This window comes from Sinocyclocheilus grahami, unplaced genomic scaffold (genome assembly GCF_001515645.1).
Source record: "Sinocyclocheilus grahami isolate Dianchi unplaced genomic scaffold, SAMN03320097.WGS_v1.1 scaffold1541.1, whole genome shotgun sequence".
NCBI lineage: Eukaryota > Metazoa > Chordata > Actinopteri > Cypriniformes > Cyprinidae > Sinocyclocheilus > Sinocyclocheilus grahami.
This window is the reverse complement of record NW_015506720.1, coordinates 67657-90576: the sequence shown is the minus strand read 5'-3', so window position 1 is coordinate 90576 and position 22920 is coordinate 67657. Positions and strand designations below refer to the sequence as shown.

At 34.5% G+C, this 22920-nt stretch overlaps 1 protein-coding gene across 2 annotated transcripts in view; it reads left to right on the top strand.

Moving 5' to 3' along the window:
- Nucleotides 1–22920, top strand: part of LOC107571039 (semaphorin-3D-like) — a 52486-nt gene that overhangs the window by 19872 nt on the left and 9694 nt on the right. For both annotated transcript variants that reach the window (XR_001607126.1, XM_016257323.1), the window contains one exon: nt 13906–14102. Coding sequence is in view for 1 of the 2 variants with exons in the window: in XM_016257323.1 (XP_016112809.1) it covers nt 13967–14102 (136 nt within the window). In the remaining variant the exon portion in view is untranslated. The remainder of the gene's footprint in view (nt 1–13905; nt 14103–22920) is intronic.

Below are 22920 nucleotides of genomic sequence, written 5' to 3'. Positions count from 1 at the left end.
ATATTTGGCATGCTAAATATCTGGAGCTGTCGGTGATTCACAATCACGCGATGTGCAATTAATTCTGACTGAAAACTACATCGGCGACGACCTACAGCCAATGAGAGACCAAGATACAGGACAGCGGGAAGTTCGGGGAGGAGTTATATGAATCGCAGTTTGCGGACCAGTGTTGCCAAATCCGCGATTGCCTTTTTAATGTCAGCAGGTTGAAGCGACCCCAATAACGTGATATTTAGGCCCTTGAATGTGAATTGTACCAGGAGAACCGCGCCAAAAAAAATGCAATGCCCCTCGAAAGCAATTGGGCTATTTTCAGGCTAGTTTTGAGTAGTAATTGGGCAGGTTTTGTAGCGAAAACCTGGCAACCCTGCACCAGACAGAGCTGTCGGCAATTCTTCCTATTGTGAAGTCATGCAATTTGAAACCCCCTTTCGGCGATCCATCGAGCAATGTGAACACAGCAGCAACTGAATGCTACCCCAGATAGTCACGCAGTGTGAAAACACCGGCAATCCGACAAGTTTGCAAATCGTGCAGTGTGAACTCAGCATTAGGGATGTAGTAGACCGGACACCAAACGGTGAAATGACCACAACTTAAAATAGGAGTGCTAACGAGAGACACACAGGTGAGGAGGATCAACTAATGAGGACACAGGTGAACTGACTAACATAATCAAACACAGGGGAAAACTGGGTCACACTGAGCTCATGGGGAATGAAAATACAACAAAACAGTCTAAGGGTGTGTCGAAGACTTGTCAACAAAATAATTAATATTAAACTAAATATTAGTTTTAATCTTAATTATTCAATGAGCTTAATTATGAAATGATATAATGATATTAATTAGTTAATTTAAAAAACTGAACTAAAAAGAACTGAGCCTCTTTCATGCATGTCAACAAAGCAACTAATGTTAATTAAACTAAATAATAATTAATGATATATTTAAAATTTTTATAAACTTATTTATTATTCAATATTAATTAAACAATAATTAATACATAATCAATTGTTTGAAAACAGTCTTTATTTTTGCTATTCCATTTCATGATGCTAGTGCAGAAAGGCCCGTAGAAAAAGTGGCAGATGTTTTCCACTGGAGTATAAAAACTGCACACATGTGAATCCCCTTTGATTGAAAGCTATGTTTCGTACTGGGACTGGTCTGCAAACACAAGCCCATCAAAGAACAAATACTCAAGGTAAAAAAGGTCCTCTCTTTCCTCTCAGCGAAACAATACCTCATTCCAAATACAGCATACAAAAGCATGAGGCGAAAGTCAAAATAAGCATGCGATTTTAAACAATCTGGCTCCACTGGCAATCTGAGCCTGACTCCAATCTGCAGTCCGAATGTCAGTCCTTGAGGTTGCTCCGCAGGGAACCATGACAGCCTGTTTTATGGGTGGTGTGACATCCAATGCCTGGAATGAGGTCACTCGGACCACCGGGGAGGAAAACACACGATAAGTCTGTATCATCTGCTGAGCCGGAGTTTGTTGACATTGTCAGTGAGGTCAGATGTATGAGGAGCGTCACACATGAATCAAGATAATTCCTATTAATGTCAAAATTATGAGATAATTAAAGAGGACCACAAATGATTAAAGACATTAATGACAAAATGCATCATTTTACTCTCCCTCATGTTGATCTAAACTCGTATGGCTTTCTTCTGTCAAACACAAAAAGAGAGTTTTAAAGGAATAGTTCACCCAAAAATGAAAAATTTACGAACATTTACTCACCCTCAGGCCATACAAGATGTAGATGAGTTTATGTCTTCATGGGATCAGATTTAAAGAAATGTAGCATTCCATCACTTTCTAACCAATGGATCCTCTGCAGTGAATGGGTGCCGTCAGAATGAGTGTCATAATGAAAACATCACAATAATCCACAAGTAATTTACACCACTCCAGTCCATGAATTAATGTCTCGTGAAGAGAAAAGCTGTGTGTTTGTAAAAAAACAAATACGTCAAGACATTTTTTGTTTACTTCAGATAATTGCTTCCGATATACCCATCGATAATCCATAATAAGGATATTTTTCCAACTGTTTATTACACTAGTCGCTTTTACCCATGCAATTATAATGAATAAGATCAGAAATAAAAGTACCTCAAAAGTATCATAAAAGTCAAAAGAAAACAAAATAGTTCTGTGTGAGAAACAGACCAAAATTTAAGTGAGCTGAGATTGAATCAATGAGTTAAACTTGAGAAACAGATCTATGTGATTCATAAAATAATCATTCTGACTGGTTTGATGATCTGAATGAACTGATTCATTGAAAAGATCCAAATCAAAAGAATGATTCACTCACAAATTGGGGCTTGCTTATTATCTCATAAACATGGCAAGGAAAACACCATTCCTGTTAAAATTAAAATATATATGTGAAGGTTTGTGTGCCAAACATTCAAAAACAGTCAAAAAATCAGGTGTTGAAAACTCAAGGAAATAATCCAGGTCACAAAAAGAGTTAAAAAAAAATTACACTCTTAATCCGAGGAAAAGTGGATTTTTGCCTTTTTTTGACATGTGAAGTGGCCTTTATTAATTTGTTATTAATTAATAATAATAATAATAATAGAAGAAATAGTTTACATTCAGTGAAGGGGTGTTTTCACCGATATTGACTTCAAATGAGATGTGAGAATGATTATACCAGGAGTTATATATGTGTGTGTGTGTGTGTGTGTGTGTGTGTGTGTGTGGGTGGATGTACAATATATGTTTTTTTTCAGTTTAAGTTTTAGTTATTTTAATATTTTTTTAGTAATTTTTATTTCAGTTAATTTATATTTTATTTTAAGTAACAAATGTTTTTTATGGCTTTAATTTTGGCTGTAATAACCCTGATTATAACTGCAATAAAACATGTATAGATGTATCTTTCATATTGTACTTTTCAGCATATGTAAAGTGTAAACATTATGTTACCTACAGTACTTTTAAATATTATTATAACTTCTGGCCTTTCAAGGCACCCCATCACATTACTCCTTAAGGCAGAAGTGGCCGATAGCCCTGGATCCTGTCAGATTGAAAACAGCTGAAGTGGTCAAATCATCTGTCTCTCTTCATTTTGTTGCCAGACGCAGGTTTCTGTGGTTGAGGAGTGCAGAGATGGGCTGGTATGTGAAGGAGAGGCGCCTTCTCTGGTCTGTTGATCACTGACTTCAGTGCAGAACTGGACTCAAGGAGCAGATTGTGATGTTCAAGATCACTGGGGTGTTGCCGTGGGAGTTTTAGGGGTGTACGGTTGAAAGATCTCACGCATGGGGCAAAACATTGAACCATATGACACGGCCATGCTTGGTTATGAAGCAAAACAGAGTTTCCAAAACTGCCTAGGGGGTCCATCTGTTAAGGAGTGGGGGAGTTATTGTCCAGATGAATGTTCACAAGAACCAGCATTTGCCTACTACCACACTCAAATTTAAATAATAAAAAAAGCAAAATGTTTGACATTGATAAATGTGTTTCTTCAACTTTGAGCACTTTTGTATCCCACTTGTTGATATTTTATTCATTAAATAAATTGTATTATTTGTTCATTATTTAATATTATAAATTATTTTATTTATTATTTATTACATATTTATTGTTTATTAAATTTTTTTTTTATATTATGTTATATTTAATATTAATTGATTTTAGTTTACATTTTATGAAAATAAATTTCATAAAATTTAAATATACAAAATACATAAACTTCTACTTGCATATAGTTAACCATTTATTTTTTCTATCCTTTTTGATTTCTTTAGGAAATGCAATTCTAGTCATTTATGCAATATTACTACTACTACTACTAGTAATAATAATGTAGAAATGGTAATAATAGTAGAAGTTGTATATTGTTCACTAACTCTCACGCATACAAACTCTAATAATACACTTCCTTTTTCATCTCATTGTTTCTTGCTGGTAAATGGTTAAAAAAAAGACACGCAAGAAGAATTGCTGGAATTTGCTCACCGAAACATGAAACAATGACGCCTAGTAAATATAACATCACTCATCAGTGCTGTATATTTGAAAATCCAGAACCCTGGACAAGATGAGGCAGATATTTTACCATTTTAAATATTATTATAACTAACGGCCTTTCAAGGCACCCCATCACATTACTCCTTAAGGCAGAAGTGGCCGATAGCCCTGGATCCTGTCAGATTGAAAACAGCTGAAGTGGTCAAATCATCTGTCTCTCTTCATTTTGTTGCCAGACGCAGGTTTCTGTGGTTGAGGAGTGCAGAGATGGGCTGGTATGTGAAGGAGAGGCGCCTTCTCTGGTCTGTTGATCACTGACTTCAGTGCAGAACTGGACTCAAGGAGCAGATTGTGATGTTCAAGATCACTGGGGTGTTGCCGTGGGAGTTTTAGGGGTGTACGGTTGAAAGATCTCACGCATGGGGCAAAACATTGAACCATATGACACGGCCATGCTTGGTTATGAAGCAAAACAGAGTTTCCAAAACTGCCTAGGGGGTCCATCTGTTAAGGAGTGGGGGAGTTATTGTCCAGATGAATGTTCACAAGAACCAGCATTTGCCTACTACCACACTCAAATTTAAATAATAAAAAAAGCAAAATGTTTGACATTGATAAATGTGTTTCTTCAACTTTGAGCACTTTTGTATCCCACTTGTTGATATTTTATTCATTAAATAAATTGTATTATTTGTTCATTATTTAATATTATAAATTATTTTATTTATTATTTATTACATATTTATTGTTTATTTAATTTTTTTTTTTATTATTATGTTATATTTAATATTAATTGATTTTAGTTTACATTTTATGAAAATAAATTTCATAAAATTTAAATATACAAAATACATAAACTTCCATTAGCTTTAACAAAGACAAAGTATTATATTCCATCATCATTTCCATCACATAATAAATACAACAAATAAATTGAGATGTGCTAGAAATTATATTTTCACGACAAAAATCAAATAAATGCTGTTATTTTGAACTTTCTACATTCTTAATAATATGACATTTTTCTTGAGCAGCAAATCTGGACACTGGAGTAATGACTGCTGAAAATTCAGTTTTGATCACAGGAATAAATAACATTTCATAATATATTCAAACAGAAAACAGTTATTTTCAATTGCAATAAAATTTCACAATATTGCTGTTTTTAAGGTGTATATATATCATCAAATAAATACATCCCTGCTGAGCATAAGAAACTATATTAGAAGGCCAAAAGTGGTCATAGTTGAAAATACCCAATAATATCCCAATATAATTGATAATTAAACACAAAACACATTAAACACACCAATAAATAAAACACCAATTGTTCTTTTCTGGATTTCTTACAAGCTTTGATATATTGAGAATGAGTTCATTAGCAATTAACAGCCTACATAAAAGTTTGCATTCATATTACAATGATCTCAAAGAGCTTTATGAATGACTTTCTGCTTAACTTCCAATTTACATTCTACATTAAACACATAAAACACATCACAACAAAATAACAAATGACTTTTAATAAAAGCAGAAGGAGCGTTTTTTTGCCTTTGCAGTTCCATTTGTAAGCAGGGTGGAGGTCCACACACTCATTCAAACATGACACCTTCCTAACATACACAGATAACCTTCCCGCCCTCTAGCACTCGACACATTTGTCCATATTATGTTGCAGAGAAACTGTAATCCTTCCTGAAAACCTAAAGTCTTCCTAATGAGCTCAACAAAGTCGTCCTCAAAAAGCCAGGCGGATGCATTCATGTAAACCATCTTTTCTTTGCTACAAAATCCGCTGGCATGGCTTGTGTTTGTGTCCTAGAAGCTCACTAGTGCAACATTACCCATGGGAACGATGGACACCTGATGAATCTGCTTCTGCTCGCTCACTGAATGATTCCCAAGGAACGTGAAACCTTTTGACTGTTGTTTCTCTAAATTGGTGGATTTTTGCATTAGAAAAAGCCTAATGAATTGTGAAAATTTCTGTGGTTTTGCACTCAATGGCAGCGCTTCGCTGAGAATAGGGCTGATTTTGAATGCGTTTGGTGTTAAAGCGGCCCTGGATGCGTGTCCCGCTGTGTTAAGCTGGTGTCTTTGTGCGTGTTAAACGGGAGGCTTGGTTGCTTGTTTTTCGGCTGGTTGAACCCAGTGTTGTTTGCTCACGGGGTAGCAGGTCTTTTCACAGCTCGCTGCGGATCTTAACGTGCCGACTGGCCCCTTTCATTCACATTGAGACTTTCAATGAATAAGTAATTTTCTGCATCTCTCTTTGTACAAGTTGGGTTTGGCTGCTCATTTCTGAATTCACTTTAATTTTATTCAGTTAAATGTAACTTAGTAGTTTTAATGAGCCAGTTAGGGTTAGGCGGTATGATGTTATATAATATGTGATGGTATGCTATAATTGTGTGGTTGTTAGTTCAGTTTGCCTAATGTGAAGAAACTGGAAAGAGTCCCTAATACGAAGAATAACTTTAGTCATTAGGAATTTCTAAAAATGTCAAATGTAGTTTAATATCTATGCAATATTTACGAATATGGATCAGCCAATCAGAATTCAGAGTCTTTGTTTTCTAATTTTAGTTGTGCTGTCTTGATTTATGTGTTTTAACTAAAATTTTTAAGCTTTAGCACATATATATAAAATATATAACCCAATCTCATGAGAAACATAACTATTTTACAAATTGCATATTCCAGTATGATTTTGTGCAATTTGATTTGCATGCAATATATATATATATATATATATATATATATAATTTTTTGTTAACTCCATCCCTAAACCTAACCCTCAGTGGTGCATAAGAACATTGCACAAATTTGCCAAAACATAATATAGTTTTGTATGGTCATGAAAGTGTGTTGTCAATTTAAAATATAATATTTATTTCAATATATTTTCAGATTTTTTTTTTTTTAAATATAGATATACCATTACCATGCAGTAAAATAACTCATAAAATAAATGTTTGTATACAAATATGACATTTTAATGAAAATAATTTTTAGTCTATTTAAATAATAGACTAAAATATAATAAAATAAGTGTTTGCATACAGAAGTGGCCAAACACTCCAATACAAGTATATAAACCTGATAATATCACAAAATCACATTCAATTCATACGAATTAGCCACCAATTTGCCAAAATGTTCATTTTAAGCAAAGATAACTACATTGTGATATAGATATACCATTACCATGATATAAAATTACTCATATTAAAGATTTTCTTTTGTGGATAGCTCATGTTCATTGCTGAAACATCTATTTGACGTTTACAAAATGCTAAAAGTTTTTTTATTGGCTGTTTGAACAACATTTGAACAACATTTAACTTTTTTTGGTGCTACTTATAGTTTAGAATGTATATGAAGATGCTTAAAATGTTTTTACACAAATATAACACTTAAAACCCAGAAAATGTAAAGAATATAGAAAAGAAATGCTAGTCCTGCGCCAAACCCACAATTGGTTAATGAAGGTTGTATTGTTTTATACAAACATATTACGATTCTGTTTGGTGCCACTAGTGGTGTGTAAATGCAAGGACATTTGAGAGTCTGAAGTGGTGTTTTTTATTTTTATTTTGCCGGATCGGACCAGAGGTTGATGGTGCAGAGCAGTGAAAGACTCCCCGCCGCTCTTTCTATTCTGTCCACTCACAAGCTCAAGAGGAAGTGAGAGTGTTCATCCATTACTTTGACAAAGTCCCTGCCTATGTGTTGCCCTGCAGGGATCATTATTTTCCCATCTGTCTGTTAAGATGTTTGCAGTATTTCCAAGAGGCTTTTTGTCCTAGAGAAACCTCTGTGTGCTTAACATGTGAGGTCCGGATGGAAAACTGTCCCGGTACCCGTGATCACAGCTCTTTGACTGTATTTTCAATTGTCTAAAGCAGCATTAGTAGGACAATTTCTATAGTCACTCTTCAAGCTTTGCCAGTCAAGGTTGTAAATTAGGTCATTTCATGAACGTGACCCTGACAGCCGCTAGTTTTCCATGATTCTTAACAACGTAGGGAAACATGTGTCCAAGGAAACAGGCTCTATATCCGGAGTGAGCTGCCATTTCTCTCTTGCTTCATGTTGTGTGGCTTTTGTCGCCTGGAAGTGACTTAATATCAACTACTTCCTCTTCCCGAAGCTTGACGATTTTCCCACAGTTAGTGTGTGTTTGTTGTCTTTCCTCATATTGAGAAAACTGATGATATATATATATATATATATATATATATGGTCAGAATAAGTTGCAAAGTGGACCAGACTTTATGCTGATTGTCAAAAGTAAGTATGCAACGTTACAGACTCTAGTAGCAGCACATAATAGGCTACAAATCTCTAAAGAGTCGTTAATAATGATTGAAACCAAATCCCACTCATTCTATTAAAGCCAAGGCCACGGAAGGGACCTTTTTAATGCAACATAATTCAAATCTCTCCTGCTCTCCCAACTGGATTCATATCTGCTAAATAGAGACATAAGGAATACCGAAAGTACTCTAATGAAAAATATGCCTATATTAGTATCTGCCAGACCATCACCACCTTGCACAGCTCACACATAGTTGTTGTGGGGCCAGGAATGATATGTTTTCTTTTGCTTTCTCTGGGAGATTAATAGGTTTGAGTCGACAAACGGAGCTAATAAGAGTCCTTGATCTCTCCTCGAGCACCTGTGCTCCAGCCAACACAGTAAATCCAGTTATCACGACCGCTAAATCAACCCGGAGGGTATAACGTAACGCAGCCGTAAACCTGATACCACAGCACTTAAAGGAACAGTTCACCTTAAAAAATGAAAATTTACTGAGAATTTGCTGACCGTCTGACCACCCAAGATGTAGATGAGTTTGTTTCTTCATCAGATTTGGCATGCAAATGTAGCATTCAATCACTTGTTCACCAATGAATTATCTGCAGTGGATGGGTGCCGTCAGAATGAGAGTCCAAACAGCTGATAAAAACATCACAATAATCCACAAGTAATCTTGTGGCAAACCTGTGAAGTGAAAAGCTGTGTGTTTATAAGAAACAAACTCCATTATCAAGATGTTTTTAACTTCAAACCATTGCTTCCAATTGAAATATGGGTCCATAATGCATAATATTGCTTTCTCCATCGGAAAAGTCGTCTCGTCTGAATCAGGAGCGAAATATGCACAGATTAACCACCATTTACAAGTCAGCTCTAAATAAGTATGTTGGTGGATTTTGATGTGAGAGGACAACAGGAGATGGACTTTTTCACTGGAATTATTATGGATTATGGACTATTTTTGCTGGATTTTATTTTGGCCAGAATTTCCGGTTTGAAGTTGAAAACACCTTAATGATGGATTTGTTTCTTACAGTCACACAGCTTTTCACTTCACAAGACATTAATGGACTGGAGAGGTGTGGATTACTTGTGGATTATTGTGATGTTTTTATCAGCTGTTTGGACTCTCATTCTGACGGCACCCATTCACTGCAGAGGAAGAAACACACTCATCTACATTTTGGTTGGCTTGAGGGTGAATAGAGTAAACGTACCTATTAAACTCGCGTACCCATTAAGCACACTTCCATTTTTGAGATCAGATTACAAAAAGAAAAGAAAAAAATATTATCCTACTTGATGTCTTAACCAATTGATGGGTTTGTTAATATATACCTCCTGTAATTTCAAGTCAATCAGACCATTGCACACTGAGATATATGAGATAACACATATCTCCATGTGTTCACTCTGTCTGGTGGCCATTTTGAAAGCTGTCTAAAAACTTTCACCAAAAGAGGAGCCCCTTAAATGTGCGTTTTTTAGATGTTTAAGCCTTTATTTTGAATGAGTTTCACTACTTATTGTAAAATGAAGAAATTAATGTTCAGACTTTTGCATATTATAACCTAGAACTTGGATGTGGGAAATAATTACAGTTAGATCCAAGAGATAGTTTTAGCAACATAGCGCAGATGCTACAGAACACAGTTAGCTGACTAGCTGTATACGATTGTCTGCTACGCTAATATATTACTTCACAGGCATTACTGGCTTATACTTTTACATCCATAATATTATAAATTGATAGTTTATTGCTGGTCTGTGGTTTTACAGTGCTGTAATTATTAAAGATTTTATATTATTGTAAGGTGTGCTTAAAGGGTGCACTACTATGAAAATCGCCCAGCTTCAGTGTGACATCAATAAGAAAAAGTATAATTTCATAGATAGTGTTAATAATAGTTGTTCATATTAAAATATGTATGAACTTAATACATGACCTAGTCTATTTATTTAGCAAAATCCTGTCATTTGAATAAATATTACATGAAATTTATTACAAATTGTTGCTGCTCCAATTAAGCTCAGTGTGCTCTCTTTAAGCTCTTCTACATTGAACGTCTGTGTAAATACTTCATAAACTTTAAATATTAACTGATGGTTGTCACTTCAAGTTAAGTTAATTGATTTTCTATAGATTCTGTCAACTCAAATCTGCAGACTGGCGAACACAGTTAGCTGACTAGCTGTATACGATTGTGTGCTACGCTAATATATTACTTCACAGGCATTACTGGCTTATACTTTTACATCCATAATATTATAAATTGATAGTTTATTGCTGGTCTGTGGTTTTACAGTGCTGTAATTATTAAAGATTTTATATTATTGTAAGGTGTGCTTAAAGGGTGCACTACTATGAAAATCGCCCAGCTTCAGTGTGACATCAATAAGAAAAAGTATAATTTCATAGATAGTGTTAATAATAGTTGTTCATATTAAAATATGTATGAACTTAATACATGACCTAGTCTATTTATTTAGCAAAATCCTGTCATTTGAATAAATATTACATGAAATTTATTACAAATTGTTGCTGCTCCAATTAAGCTCAGTGTGCTCTCTTTAAGCTCTTCTACATTGAACGTCTGTGTAAATACTTCATAAACTTTAAATATTAACTGATGGTTGTCACTTCAAGTTAAGTTAATTGATTTTCTATAGATTCTGTCAACTCAAATCTGCAGACTGGCTCTGACCCTTTGGCAACTACAGTGAACTTCTCCAGACTGTAAATCAGTGGAAAATCGGGGCAAAAATCATGTAGTGTATTCCAGCCTTAAGAGACTATAGATAAGTTGCCATCCCTTTAATAAGAGGCTTTATATTGAGGCTAGTTTCTGTGTTCATCCTCATGAATTAAATGTTTTATTGGTTTGTTTTATTTGGTTTTTGAATGTGTTACTTAACTGAACATGGACTAGTATAGATGTTGCAATGCGCTTAAATGATACTTTATTATGAATATATAACCGATCAAATTGAATGCCTTGTTGCTTGATTTTAGAGTTCTGTTTTTTTTGTGATTGACTTTGTACCTTCAAAAAAATATATTTTTACAATTATTCTTTAAAAGTTTTCCTTAAAATAAACAAGAATGTATAACAAAACATGATGTGAGCTTAATGGGAACAGGGGTGTGCTTAAAGGGTACAAACATGTACCCATTAAGCACAGCCAGACATTTAGAATTTAATGATGTACTGTATATCTTAACTGAAATGCTTTTGTCATTTCAAATAAAATTCAATATTATTCGATACTCAAAACCCTGAATCTATTGTCTGTTGACATGACAGTCCATTCCAAATGATACATTTTGTACAGTGAAATGAAATTTAATATTTTTGTGTGAGAGATTAATATTTTATTTTAACATAACTTTTTGTACTGAAACCAATATCTTGTGCACTAAACATGTCTCAATGTAGATTTTGGTCAGCTTAATAGGAACGTTTACCCTAAATGTTCAGAAATATATCATTTGTGGGTGAACTACTCCTTTAAATGGAACCAGGAATGAATTCCGGCTATTGGATGTCTGATAAACACATCTGATTCTCACTATGAATTGCTGCGGTAATAAATTTCGCGATAAATAAAAAATATATTTTTACAATTATTCTTTAAAAGTTTTCCTTAAAATAAACAAGAATGTATAACAAAACATGATGTGAGCTTAATGGGAACAGGGGTGTGCTTAAAGGGTACAAACATGTACCCATTAAGCACAGCCAGACATTTAGAATTTAATGATGTACTGTATATCTTAACTGAAATGCTTTTGTCATTTCAAATAATATAAAATATTTTTGTGTGAGAGATTAATATTTTATTTTAACATAACTTTTTGTACTGAAACCAATATCTTGTGAACTAAACATGTCTCAATGTAGATTTTGGTCAGCTTAATAGGAACATTTACCCTAAATGTTCAGAAATATATAATTTGTGGGTGAACTACTCCTTTAAATGGAACCAGGAATGAATTCCGGCTATTGGATGTCTGATAAACACATCTGATTCTCACTATGAAATGCTGCGGTAATAAATTTCGCGATAAATCAACATACCGAAGGGAACATTTGGTTTCCGTCACTCGAGGAACTTGAATAGTGTTATTATGTCAGAGTAACAGCATAATGAGCTTAGATTTTGAGGTGATGAATGGAGCAATAGAGAAAGCCTATCTTCACTTTGCATATGTTTGAGCTCAAGCCCATTTTTCGTGTCGAAACTGTCCCCAGGGGTCCCCTCGCGAGTCTAAGTGGCGCAAGATACAATACCCTCATCATGGGAAAATGCTTCCCCTGAGCGCCAACACAAAAACTGCTGCTCTTTCAATGAGCTTGCCAATTGTTGGCGTTTCTATACCGCGAATCGTTTGAAAGTTGCTAACAGACAAATGAAATCCATTCCAGTGGATTGAAGTCTTGCATGTTCTTTGACAGAGTTTAGCGGTTAGCATGTACAGGAGGAAGCCGCTCGAGTGTTTCTAGGTTGCGTATGCGATCTGTTTATGTAGGGTGACCTCTTAAAGTAAAGAAAATAAAGATCAGGGCAGCTGATTAGCCATGGGAACTTTTCTCGAAACAATGCTCCGGTTTCCTTCTCCGCGCGAGGCTGGTTCTCGCGCAGTCGTGAGCTCGGCACGCCGCTCACACGCTCTGAAGGTTTCGGGTTTCTAGTCTTGAAGTAGCATCTGTTGTGCCTCCAGGTTTAAGCTCTTGCTCAAACAGTTTTCACTTGAGGAGACTGGAAAAGTACATTGGGTAATGCAAGCATGCTGAAGTCTGGTAGCTAATGCCTGAGGATGTGGCATATTCTGTTTTCTATTTAGAAGAGATGACATGGACAGGGTTAATGCCATTGTGAAAGAATGCCATCTGGAGCTTTCCCTTCCATAAAAAGGCAGAACATTTTCAGTTTGATGTGGAAAATGGTCTGGTATCTTCATCTCACATTTTGCTATTTGGGAGTCTTATTGTCAAAGTTATTCATTTTGACTGAAATCTAAAAGCAAAATCTTGGATTTCAATGTGGAAACATTATTTAACAATTATGTAATGTTTAAAATATTTTTTAAATATATTTCTTTAATGTTTATATAAAATATAATAATTATTTATATTATATTATATTATATTATAACTTAAAATGTATAAAAATATATTTAAAAGATCAAAAATAATATTATAATTCTATAAATATTAAATATATTTTTATTGATTAAATATATATATATTTTTATTAATATTATATTATATTATATTATATTACGTTAAACTTAAAATGTTAAAAATATATTTAAAAGATCAAAAATAATTTAGGCATATAATTCTATAAATATTACACATATTTGTATTGATTTAAATATATTTTTATTTTTATTAATATTATATTATATTATATTATATTATTGATTGGCATCATTAAGTTGTCAGTTCATGTTTACATTATTACTACTGTATTTATGTTCAACTAACAGTACAAAACAGAACAATACAGTATTACTGTGATATTTAATTTAAACTTATATGCTCATGTCTGTTTGTTGTTTATCCAGCACTACGAAGGTGATGTGACATAGAAGACATCCTGTACAGTCAGACTACAGGAAGCTGGAGATGAGGATTGGGGGATTGTGGAGGACTGGGCCATACAGTCCCCTGCTGCTCTTTCTGCTCCACTCGCTGCTGCCTCTTATACGGCCCAGTAATGCTGGAAACCAGAATATACCACGACTGCAGCTCTCTCATACAGGTCAGAACTCACACTCTCACATACTGATTTGGCATTTATTTTCACGGAGACAATCAAAAGACAGCTGAAAAATAATGAAATCACTTCTGCAAAACGAATAGTTGCGCTCTCTGAGTGTCTTTCCTGTGGTAATCGGCAAATCTTCAGCTAAATCTTCTCTCTGAAGCTGCTTTCGCTTACTTCCGTTTAGCCGTGAGGACAACAGCAGGGTCAAGCTGTTTTAACAGACACAATGCAACAGGGGAAGAGTGCCATTAACCTCTGCTTCCTGAAAATCTACAAAGTTAATTAGTCTACTGTATTTTGCCAGTCTTCTTTTAAGTTTTTTTTTTAAATGTTTTAATTAAAGAGTAATTTATTATTATAAAATAATATTGCACTGTCCTATATAGTATTAAAATGTTTAATAATAATTATGTAATATGAGAACAACAGCAATGTGATAAAAGACACCACTGTAAATAGTTGTTTATTTTTAACAGTGATGATTAAAATATAGAATTATTCTCCAACATATCGTAGTCCATTATTAGTGATTTGTTGAAACTTCAAAAATAAAAAATGTAAAAATTAAATATTAATAAAAATGATCAAATATAATAAAATGAATAAATGTAAAAATACCAATAATTCATAAAATTATGTTTATATATAAGTGTTTAATCATATATTTTATATACTTAAATACTTCTACACATAAATATGACGTAAATCATTACAATTTAAGTTAATTATTTATTTTTAAAAATATAAAAATTAGGATGAAAATTATTTAAAAAAGAACTAATCAACTTTTTAAAATAAATAATTATATATATATATATATATGTAGAAACTTCAAAAGTAATTAAAAAAACATTTTACATTAAACATTTAAAAAAAAAATCAATAGATTATATATATATATATATATATATATATATTATGAAATATATAGTTATGTAAGATATACGCGTATATATATAAGCTAATAATTTATTATCCCAAAATTATACATTTTAAAATGAACATCAGCAGTTTCTTAAATCAAAATATGCTACGTGATAACCAAACCCCCTTCCTTCAGCCGCTCCCCATTTTTACATTAATAATAATGTAATAATAAAATAATGAAAAAGATTAATATAACGGAGTGTCTATTTTTGACACAATCGACCCGAGTTCAAATCTGCCTTTTGCCGAACTCCATCGCTATTTGCACTTAGTGAAAATTGCATCTATCACTAAGAAATAAGATTCTTATTAAAAGATTTTACCCAACAAAACAATTTACACCAAGAGAACAAGAAAACATAATCACTGATAAGGACGAAAAGATCCTGGGCCCCCTTAAGCAATACTGCCAGCCACCCAGCAATACATCACTGGACTGCTCTGCGACTGTCTGTCTGGACACCCACGCCACACAGTCTCATCCCCTGAGCCGTCTGCCATTATCAGCACGTCACAGCCGCCCCTGTTACTGACCCCTCAGAACCTCCCGGAACCTCCGGGATGTGGCCGCTTCCTCTCAGGAAGGTTCTGTATACGGTGACGTCGGACAGAGCGTTGTACCTATAGTGTAAATGTGCTTCCCATTATCTTCAGGGCTGTTAATAGAATGTGTACATCATCTCAGGGGCGCCATGTATTTACGAGTGCAGGGCGGCAGACATGCAAAGGTTGGCAGCGAGATGCAAAAGCCAGACTTTATTCATTAATGGAGACGAGTCACTTGTTTTGCTTGCAGGTATCTTGAAGTCTAATTTGAAAGCCAAGCTAAAGAAGACAGGAAATGAGAGCAAGTAAACAAAGAAGACTTGAAATAGCTGAATATGATGGTTTTATTAAGAAGAAGCTTTTGAGGGACATGACAGTTCAGGTTTGCATCTTAGACTTTTGTTTGGGGGGGGGGGTAATTGTAATTGCAATACACTGTGATGGTAGCATTTCATCATGCTACAATGCTAGCTTGTTACTGGAAAATTTGCACAAAAAAAAACATGGATATATTTTGCATGACTGAAAAATGTATTCTTAGATTATTAGTTTATTTCCTTCAACATGCTGAACAGGAAGCTGATGCTTATCACAATATAGACAACAAATTCCATTTTATTTGAAAGCAAAAGAAAATGATGTTGTTACTTATTCACCCAATTGTCAACGCAACCAACTTTACAGGCATCTGATACACAGTGTCCCCCAAGGCTATATCTTAGGTCCTATGGCATTTAAGTATAAAGGAATAGTTCACGCAAAAATAAAAATTCAGACACCATTTTCTTATCCACATATCTAATGTAGCTATAACGTAGTAGTGCAGTAGCTAATGTGATAATGCGCTAATTCTTTAAGTGTAGTTTACTACCCAGCACTGCTGTCCTCGTGCTTTTATTGGAAAGCAGTTATCATACTTCAACTAATGACTTGGTTCATTATTTTTGAATTGAGTCAACTTCCTCACTTAAACTGCTTATTTAACCTCAGAAGATGAAGTTCTGCTGGCAGACACACAGACAAGTGATTTTCCAGTGTCCTCTGACTTCCATTCCACTGGTGCTTACCAGTTAAACTCCCGCAAATTTGGGGGATTTTCTTTCTGACAAATGAGTGGATTAAAACCAAAAGAAACATTCCTGGCATTTGAGACTGGCTAAATGTCTCAATTTCTCCACGACAGGAAGGATTTTTTGCATCACACCCACCGGGCTCATTTTGACAGCTGCACCACATATTGTGTGTACTAGGAAGATTTGAGAAGAATATCTCAGATATGATCAAAACACTGGACAAACAATGGAGATTCACCTACATAACCTTTGCGAACTTGGAACTTTTGAGTCATTTCAATGAAATTATATATACTATATCAATTATATATCATATACAGTATATCACTATATATATTTCTTGACTTGTTCACATTGGCATACTCAAAGAGAACCACTAAATTAAACTGGGTTATTTTTCCAACAGTCCTCAGTGGCCAAATCTTAGCAAGACAGTAAAACATTTTTATTACAGTCTGTCATTGCAAAAATACAGCCCTTTGGCACCAGGAATGTGACCTGTGGGATGTAGTTCCTGATAGCTGACACAATGCTGCATCACAGTGATTACCACTGACTGTGTAACCCCTTTATATCCATGGCAACAAGGTGCGGGAGATAAGCAGAGCAGATGACTCAATGGTCCCGGGCTCTGGCACAGGCTAATGAAGCCACCGGGGTGTTAACACTGAACAGAGCCAGGAAGAAGAATGTTGCTAATTAGAAAGGAAAGATGAACAAACTGAATCACTTTCTCTGAGGCTGCTGGGGTATCTAAATTTAATCTATTTATTCTAAATAGACCTTTAGAGAGAATATTAGCTGTTAAGTTAGGTTTAATAGCACAGATATCTTCTGGAAATAAAGAGGACTTTAGCATACTTAAAAAAAAAATTCTTATGATGAAAATAATACATCTACACAGAAAGTATATTGATACATGCCAATTCAGAATCACATCTATTCTCTTTATAATATGGTTAATGTTTACTTAAATGCTGACAAGCATATACTGTGTGGTAAACTAAAATGTACTTTAATATACTTTCGATTGAAACTTGTGTCATATATTTAAAAATATTTGCAATTATACATTTGTAATGATAAAGTTGCAAATTTAGTATATTTAATGTATATTAACTTTAAGTGTAATATTCAATAAAATAATAATCTAGTACTTTACATGTGTTTCAACCAACTTTATAGGCATCTGATGAATGGTATACCCCAAGGCTATATCTTAGGTCCTGGCAATTGAGTATTAAAGGAATAGTTCTCCTAGAAATAAAAATTATGTTATCATTTCCTCATTTTCAGGTTGTTCTAAACCTGTATCTTCTTATTCTATCTGTGGAACTTAAAACAAGAATTTTCTATAGAGCTGTTTTCCATTGAGGAAAAGAAAAAGCTTTTACATGAATAACAAACTAATTTTTGGTGTGTTCCTTAAACAGAACTATCATATAACTTCAACAGACTAACTATTTCTTGATCTGTTACTTTCTAGTACTTTACATGTTTAAGTATGTTAGTCAACACATCAAAATACTTTAAAACATGACAAACAAATTTTAAAACATTTAAAATGTACTTTAATGTAAAACTTTTTATTTTAAATGATTACAAAGTGCAGTAATGAAGGAAACAGTCATGGTACTCTTTAAGTAACCTTAAGTGGCCTTTTATTTCATTAATGTTATATGCAAGTACAGTTTTTTTTTAAATATACTTTTTAGATTTGAAGTACACTGTATGTGCACATTCAGTACAATTCACATTCAATACTTTTTTCTCAAAGATAACTTCAGTTTGTTACCGCCAAAGCAAGAGCACAATAAACATGCACCCAGTGGCTGTGTAGAGAGATTACGTCGTTCCAGAGCGTAATGAAGAAAACAACTCTGGGGCCAAAGGGTGCCACAGCGGAGGCCTCTCATCCATGCTGTATGTCTGTAGAGGCACACTTTCCTCCTAGAGAGAGACATTTAGTCCACACTCCTCCTAAATAGGCAGCAAACTCAAAAACACGTGGGTCACAACTGCAAAAACCTCCAGTGGGATGTGCTGGTCATCAGAAGATCATTATTCTTAGTTTATGTTTCCTTCAGGGGTCTTCTACATGTTGAACAGGAAGTCAATGTGTATTACTTTATGGACAACAAATTTCCTTTCATTAGAAAACAAAGAAAAATTCTGTTGTTATTTACTCGCCCTTATGTTGTTTCAACCAACTTTACAAGCATCTGATAAATGGTGTCCCCCAAGGCTATATCTTAGGTCATATTGCGTTATAAGTATTAAAGGAATAGTTCACCCAAAACTAAAAATTGTGACATAAATTCCTCATGTCGTTCTAAACCTGTATGTTTCCATTCTATTTTTTTAAAACTCTACAAAGCTATTTTCCACATAGGAAAAGAAAAAGACTATACATGAACAACAAACAAAATTTTGGTGTTTTTCTCACGCAAAGCTATCATTTGACTTCAGCAGCCTTACTAATTATTGATCTTTAAATGGTCTTGAGGTTTTTATCTAATGTTATCTTTTATCTAATGTTTTATTCTAAAGCTATTTCTCAGCTTTAGCTGACTGTGGCTGACACAAAGTTTGCAAAAGTTCACTGATCTGAAGTTTGGCACTAGCAGCAGAGTTTGAGTAAATACAAAAAACTCTTAATATTTGCTGCAAAGTCCCACAAAGCCTATAAAAACAAATGGAAGGACACAAATGAGAAATTAAGGGAGAGTCTAAACTCGACTAGGAAGATGAATTACCATCGGTGGGACATTTCACAGACTAGGCTTACGTAGTATTTCGTAAGACATAAGGCCAGGACATGAGAATGTCCTCAAATCCAATGGGGAATAGATGTATGGACAGACGGACAGGGTTTAACACGGGAACATGTCGTAAGTTGTAGTTGTGTTGTAAGTGATATTGTTTACATCTGAAGGAAATTTGATACTAACTGAGTTAGTAAAACTTACAGGGGGTCTGTATTTATAGGCAGTTAATGGCTTATAACACTGGACTGTTTTTTGACACATAAACAATATACTGTTGTGTTTACAGTCAGACATGATAGAGGCAATGATTTTAAAGCCTTTTAGAATGACCTAATAAACAGGAAGGGACAAACAATTGCAGATACAAATTTTAAACTAAATCTGGCCAAACATACACTTCTTTAAAGTCCTAAAACAGTAACTATTCAACAAGGGTTTATAAATCCATTCATACAAAAGCATTCATCATTTGCGACTAAGATGAAAACCAGAAGTTGATAAATGATGCCTTTGGTTTTCCCATTCACTTTGTTACTCTGCTTCTGCTAATCTTGGCGACCCAGAACACAACTTACAACCAGGGCTTATGGGTAATTTGAATGACTAGCTGCCACTGACCCAAAGGAAAAAGAAGTCAATTGAAATGGGGTCCATCTATGTCTTCCATCACCGCAAAAAGCCTTTCTGGACAGTTTGAAAAAAAAGACAAATGAGAGAAGACAGTGAAATTGATGAATGTGGGAGATAAATGAAGAGGTATATTGATGTTAACACCTCTCCCACCCTCAAAGCGAGTCTCCTCTGGTGTCAGTTTCATGAATCGCACCAAATGCAGTTGTATATTTTTCCATGACTGATTAGGTTTCTCATATTTAGAGAGGAAATATTGCTCTTCAGTTAGTTTTTGAGTGGGTTTTTTAAGGATCTAAAGTCTAAATAAAAGCCACAAAAAGAGTTTTGAATTTAATTCAAGTCTATTTTTACTCAAAGTATATTAAAAGTTCAAGCATGCCTTTTAATTTATAACCTACTTAAATGTCATTTCTCTTCAAAAGTAGTGTGATTTGCTTTGGGAACAGATCAACTGTGCATACTAGAGGCATGCTGCCAATTTTCTCCAGACCTGTTTATACAGGAGGAAAAATAATGACAAGAAGAACATTCACACCTTGAACATTCCTTGTGATCATCCTGAACAAACAGTTGGAAAACGGCTTGGCAATGAAACTACAATGCATCCAGGCATTGATAAACAGTAAGAGGATGTAGCCACCTGATACAAAGACAAAACAAACATGGCTGTCATTCTCTCAGTGTACTTTCAATTTCCCGTTGACTTATATTACTTCAATCATAATTGAGACATTATTTGGCACGTTTCAGGTTTCTAATGAGGACTGTCCTAAGATATTTTAAAAGGGTTTTCTATGTTTGTGTGGTTATTTTGGACTTTACAACTGTATATTAACAGTCAGAATAGTCAGTAGAGATATTTTATACAACTCTTGGGGAACTCTTAATGTTTTATTAGTTGTCATTACGCACTCGCCCGCAGCCTTTGCTTTGCCAATTCTGTTTTATTGCACGTCGTTTTGACAAATCCAAAACAGATTTTTTCAATCCAGTTTCATTCTTGTTCAGACACTATGTCAGTGTTGTGCTACTATTACCACAAGATAAATGCTTTGATTGCACTAAAGACTTTACTATGATAAAAACTACTATAATCTAATATCCAGTGATTCTAATGGTATTGCAGTTGTATCGGTTGTTTATAATAAGGGTTGAAAATCTAGTCCTGTAGTATTGATTTCCATCAGTAATTAAGTTTTCAGTCAAAGCCTGATCTTTATCTAGGAAACTGATTCTTAATGTTCTTCTCAGCAGAACTGTTGACTGCAGTTTTACTAATGGGTCACTTAAAGTTCATGACATTTTCTTGACCCTCTTGATTCTCAATCAAACTGTTTCCTTTTTCCTCTTAATTGAACATGGGAAGACCTCTTATATCTAAATATCTTGCTAAGCGAGTTCTACACCTCATTTATTCACTGTTGCATTAGTTTACCTTATATTTTCCACAAAAGTATCAAGAAATCCCTGAAATCCATTTCTGCCCATACTTTAGTCACTACAAATCAAATCTCACTGCATTTAGTGTACAAACAAATCTTCTGTACCCACACATTAGTTACATGAATGAAATGAGAAACATTTAACATTGTAGCTAGCTCCAGGATTTTTGGTAAAATTGCAAAAATTACGATCTGAACGATATGGTTGGTGTGTGAAATTCTGATTTGTGGAGTAAGAGGAATATCTGGTCCAAACCATGGTGAAGCCAGCTTCCTCTCAACCGCAGACTCCAGATGTTATGTGCAAGATGTTCAGAATGAGTTACAGGTCAAGGACAGTTCAGTTTCTGAAGCACTGTTTTAAACCTACTGCTAACATAGGCAGTTGCCTTCTAAGGTGCCATTCACATGTGCTGTGGTGTTCCAAAACAGCTCAATGGAACGCAACAAAATGGAACAGAATTCAGGAATCTAAAACAGTTTTGTGGTGCTAGATGCTAAAGCATCCTAACTGAAATCTTCCCTAAAAATTACTGATTTGAAACACCCTTCATAGGCAGCAACTCTGTGTGGCATTCAAATAGCGCTTGACTCACAATTGATTACAGTAGAGTTTGAAGTTAGCATTTTTCTAAGTTAGCAATGCTAAAACACACAATTACATGACAGACAATTAGTAAAATAAAAGTGAAGTGCTAAATTGGTCCATTTAAAATTTTTCGTAAAAGATTGTCAGAATTAAGTAAAATATAACTGACATTTTTGTTCCTCACAAGTTCTTCATAGGCAACAACTCTGTGTGGCATTCAAATAGCGCTCGACTCTATTGGAATTTAATGTTAGCATGTTGCTAAGCTAAAAATGCAAAACACACATACGTAGTACACACACATATTGTAAAATTACATGTTTTAATTAGATTTAACAACTTTTTCAGATGTCAAATTTAAAAATATTTCTAACTGATCACTTGGCACTAGATGCCATCATCACTCCCTATGTTTTATGTAGTTTATATGGAACAATTCTTAGGTCTTGAGTCATTGCAGAAGTGCCAGCAGCAATCAAAACAATCGCAGAAAGCCAAAACAGCAACAGGAATAAATAAGCAGCTATATTCTCCTCACCACTTAGGATATACAAGGCCTCAGAGAGGAAACAGAGTCAAATTTATTAGCTTGCATTCGTCACTCTGACTTGAGGGGACTACCTGAAAAAGTTGGCACTGATAACCGTACAGAAGGCCAACAGAAAGCCTGTGTGTTTCTGCGACAGATTGATGTTGTTTTGCGTAGGCACACATGCCTTGCTTTAGCAGATGGAAAAGATACGTGTCCAGATCCGTGTTGATTTTGATTCTGCCCAGTGCTTTGCTTATTCAAGTGGTCAGACGCAGATGCAGTGGCAGGGAGATGTTCTCTTG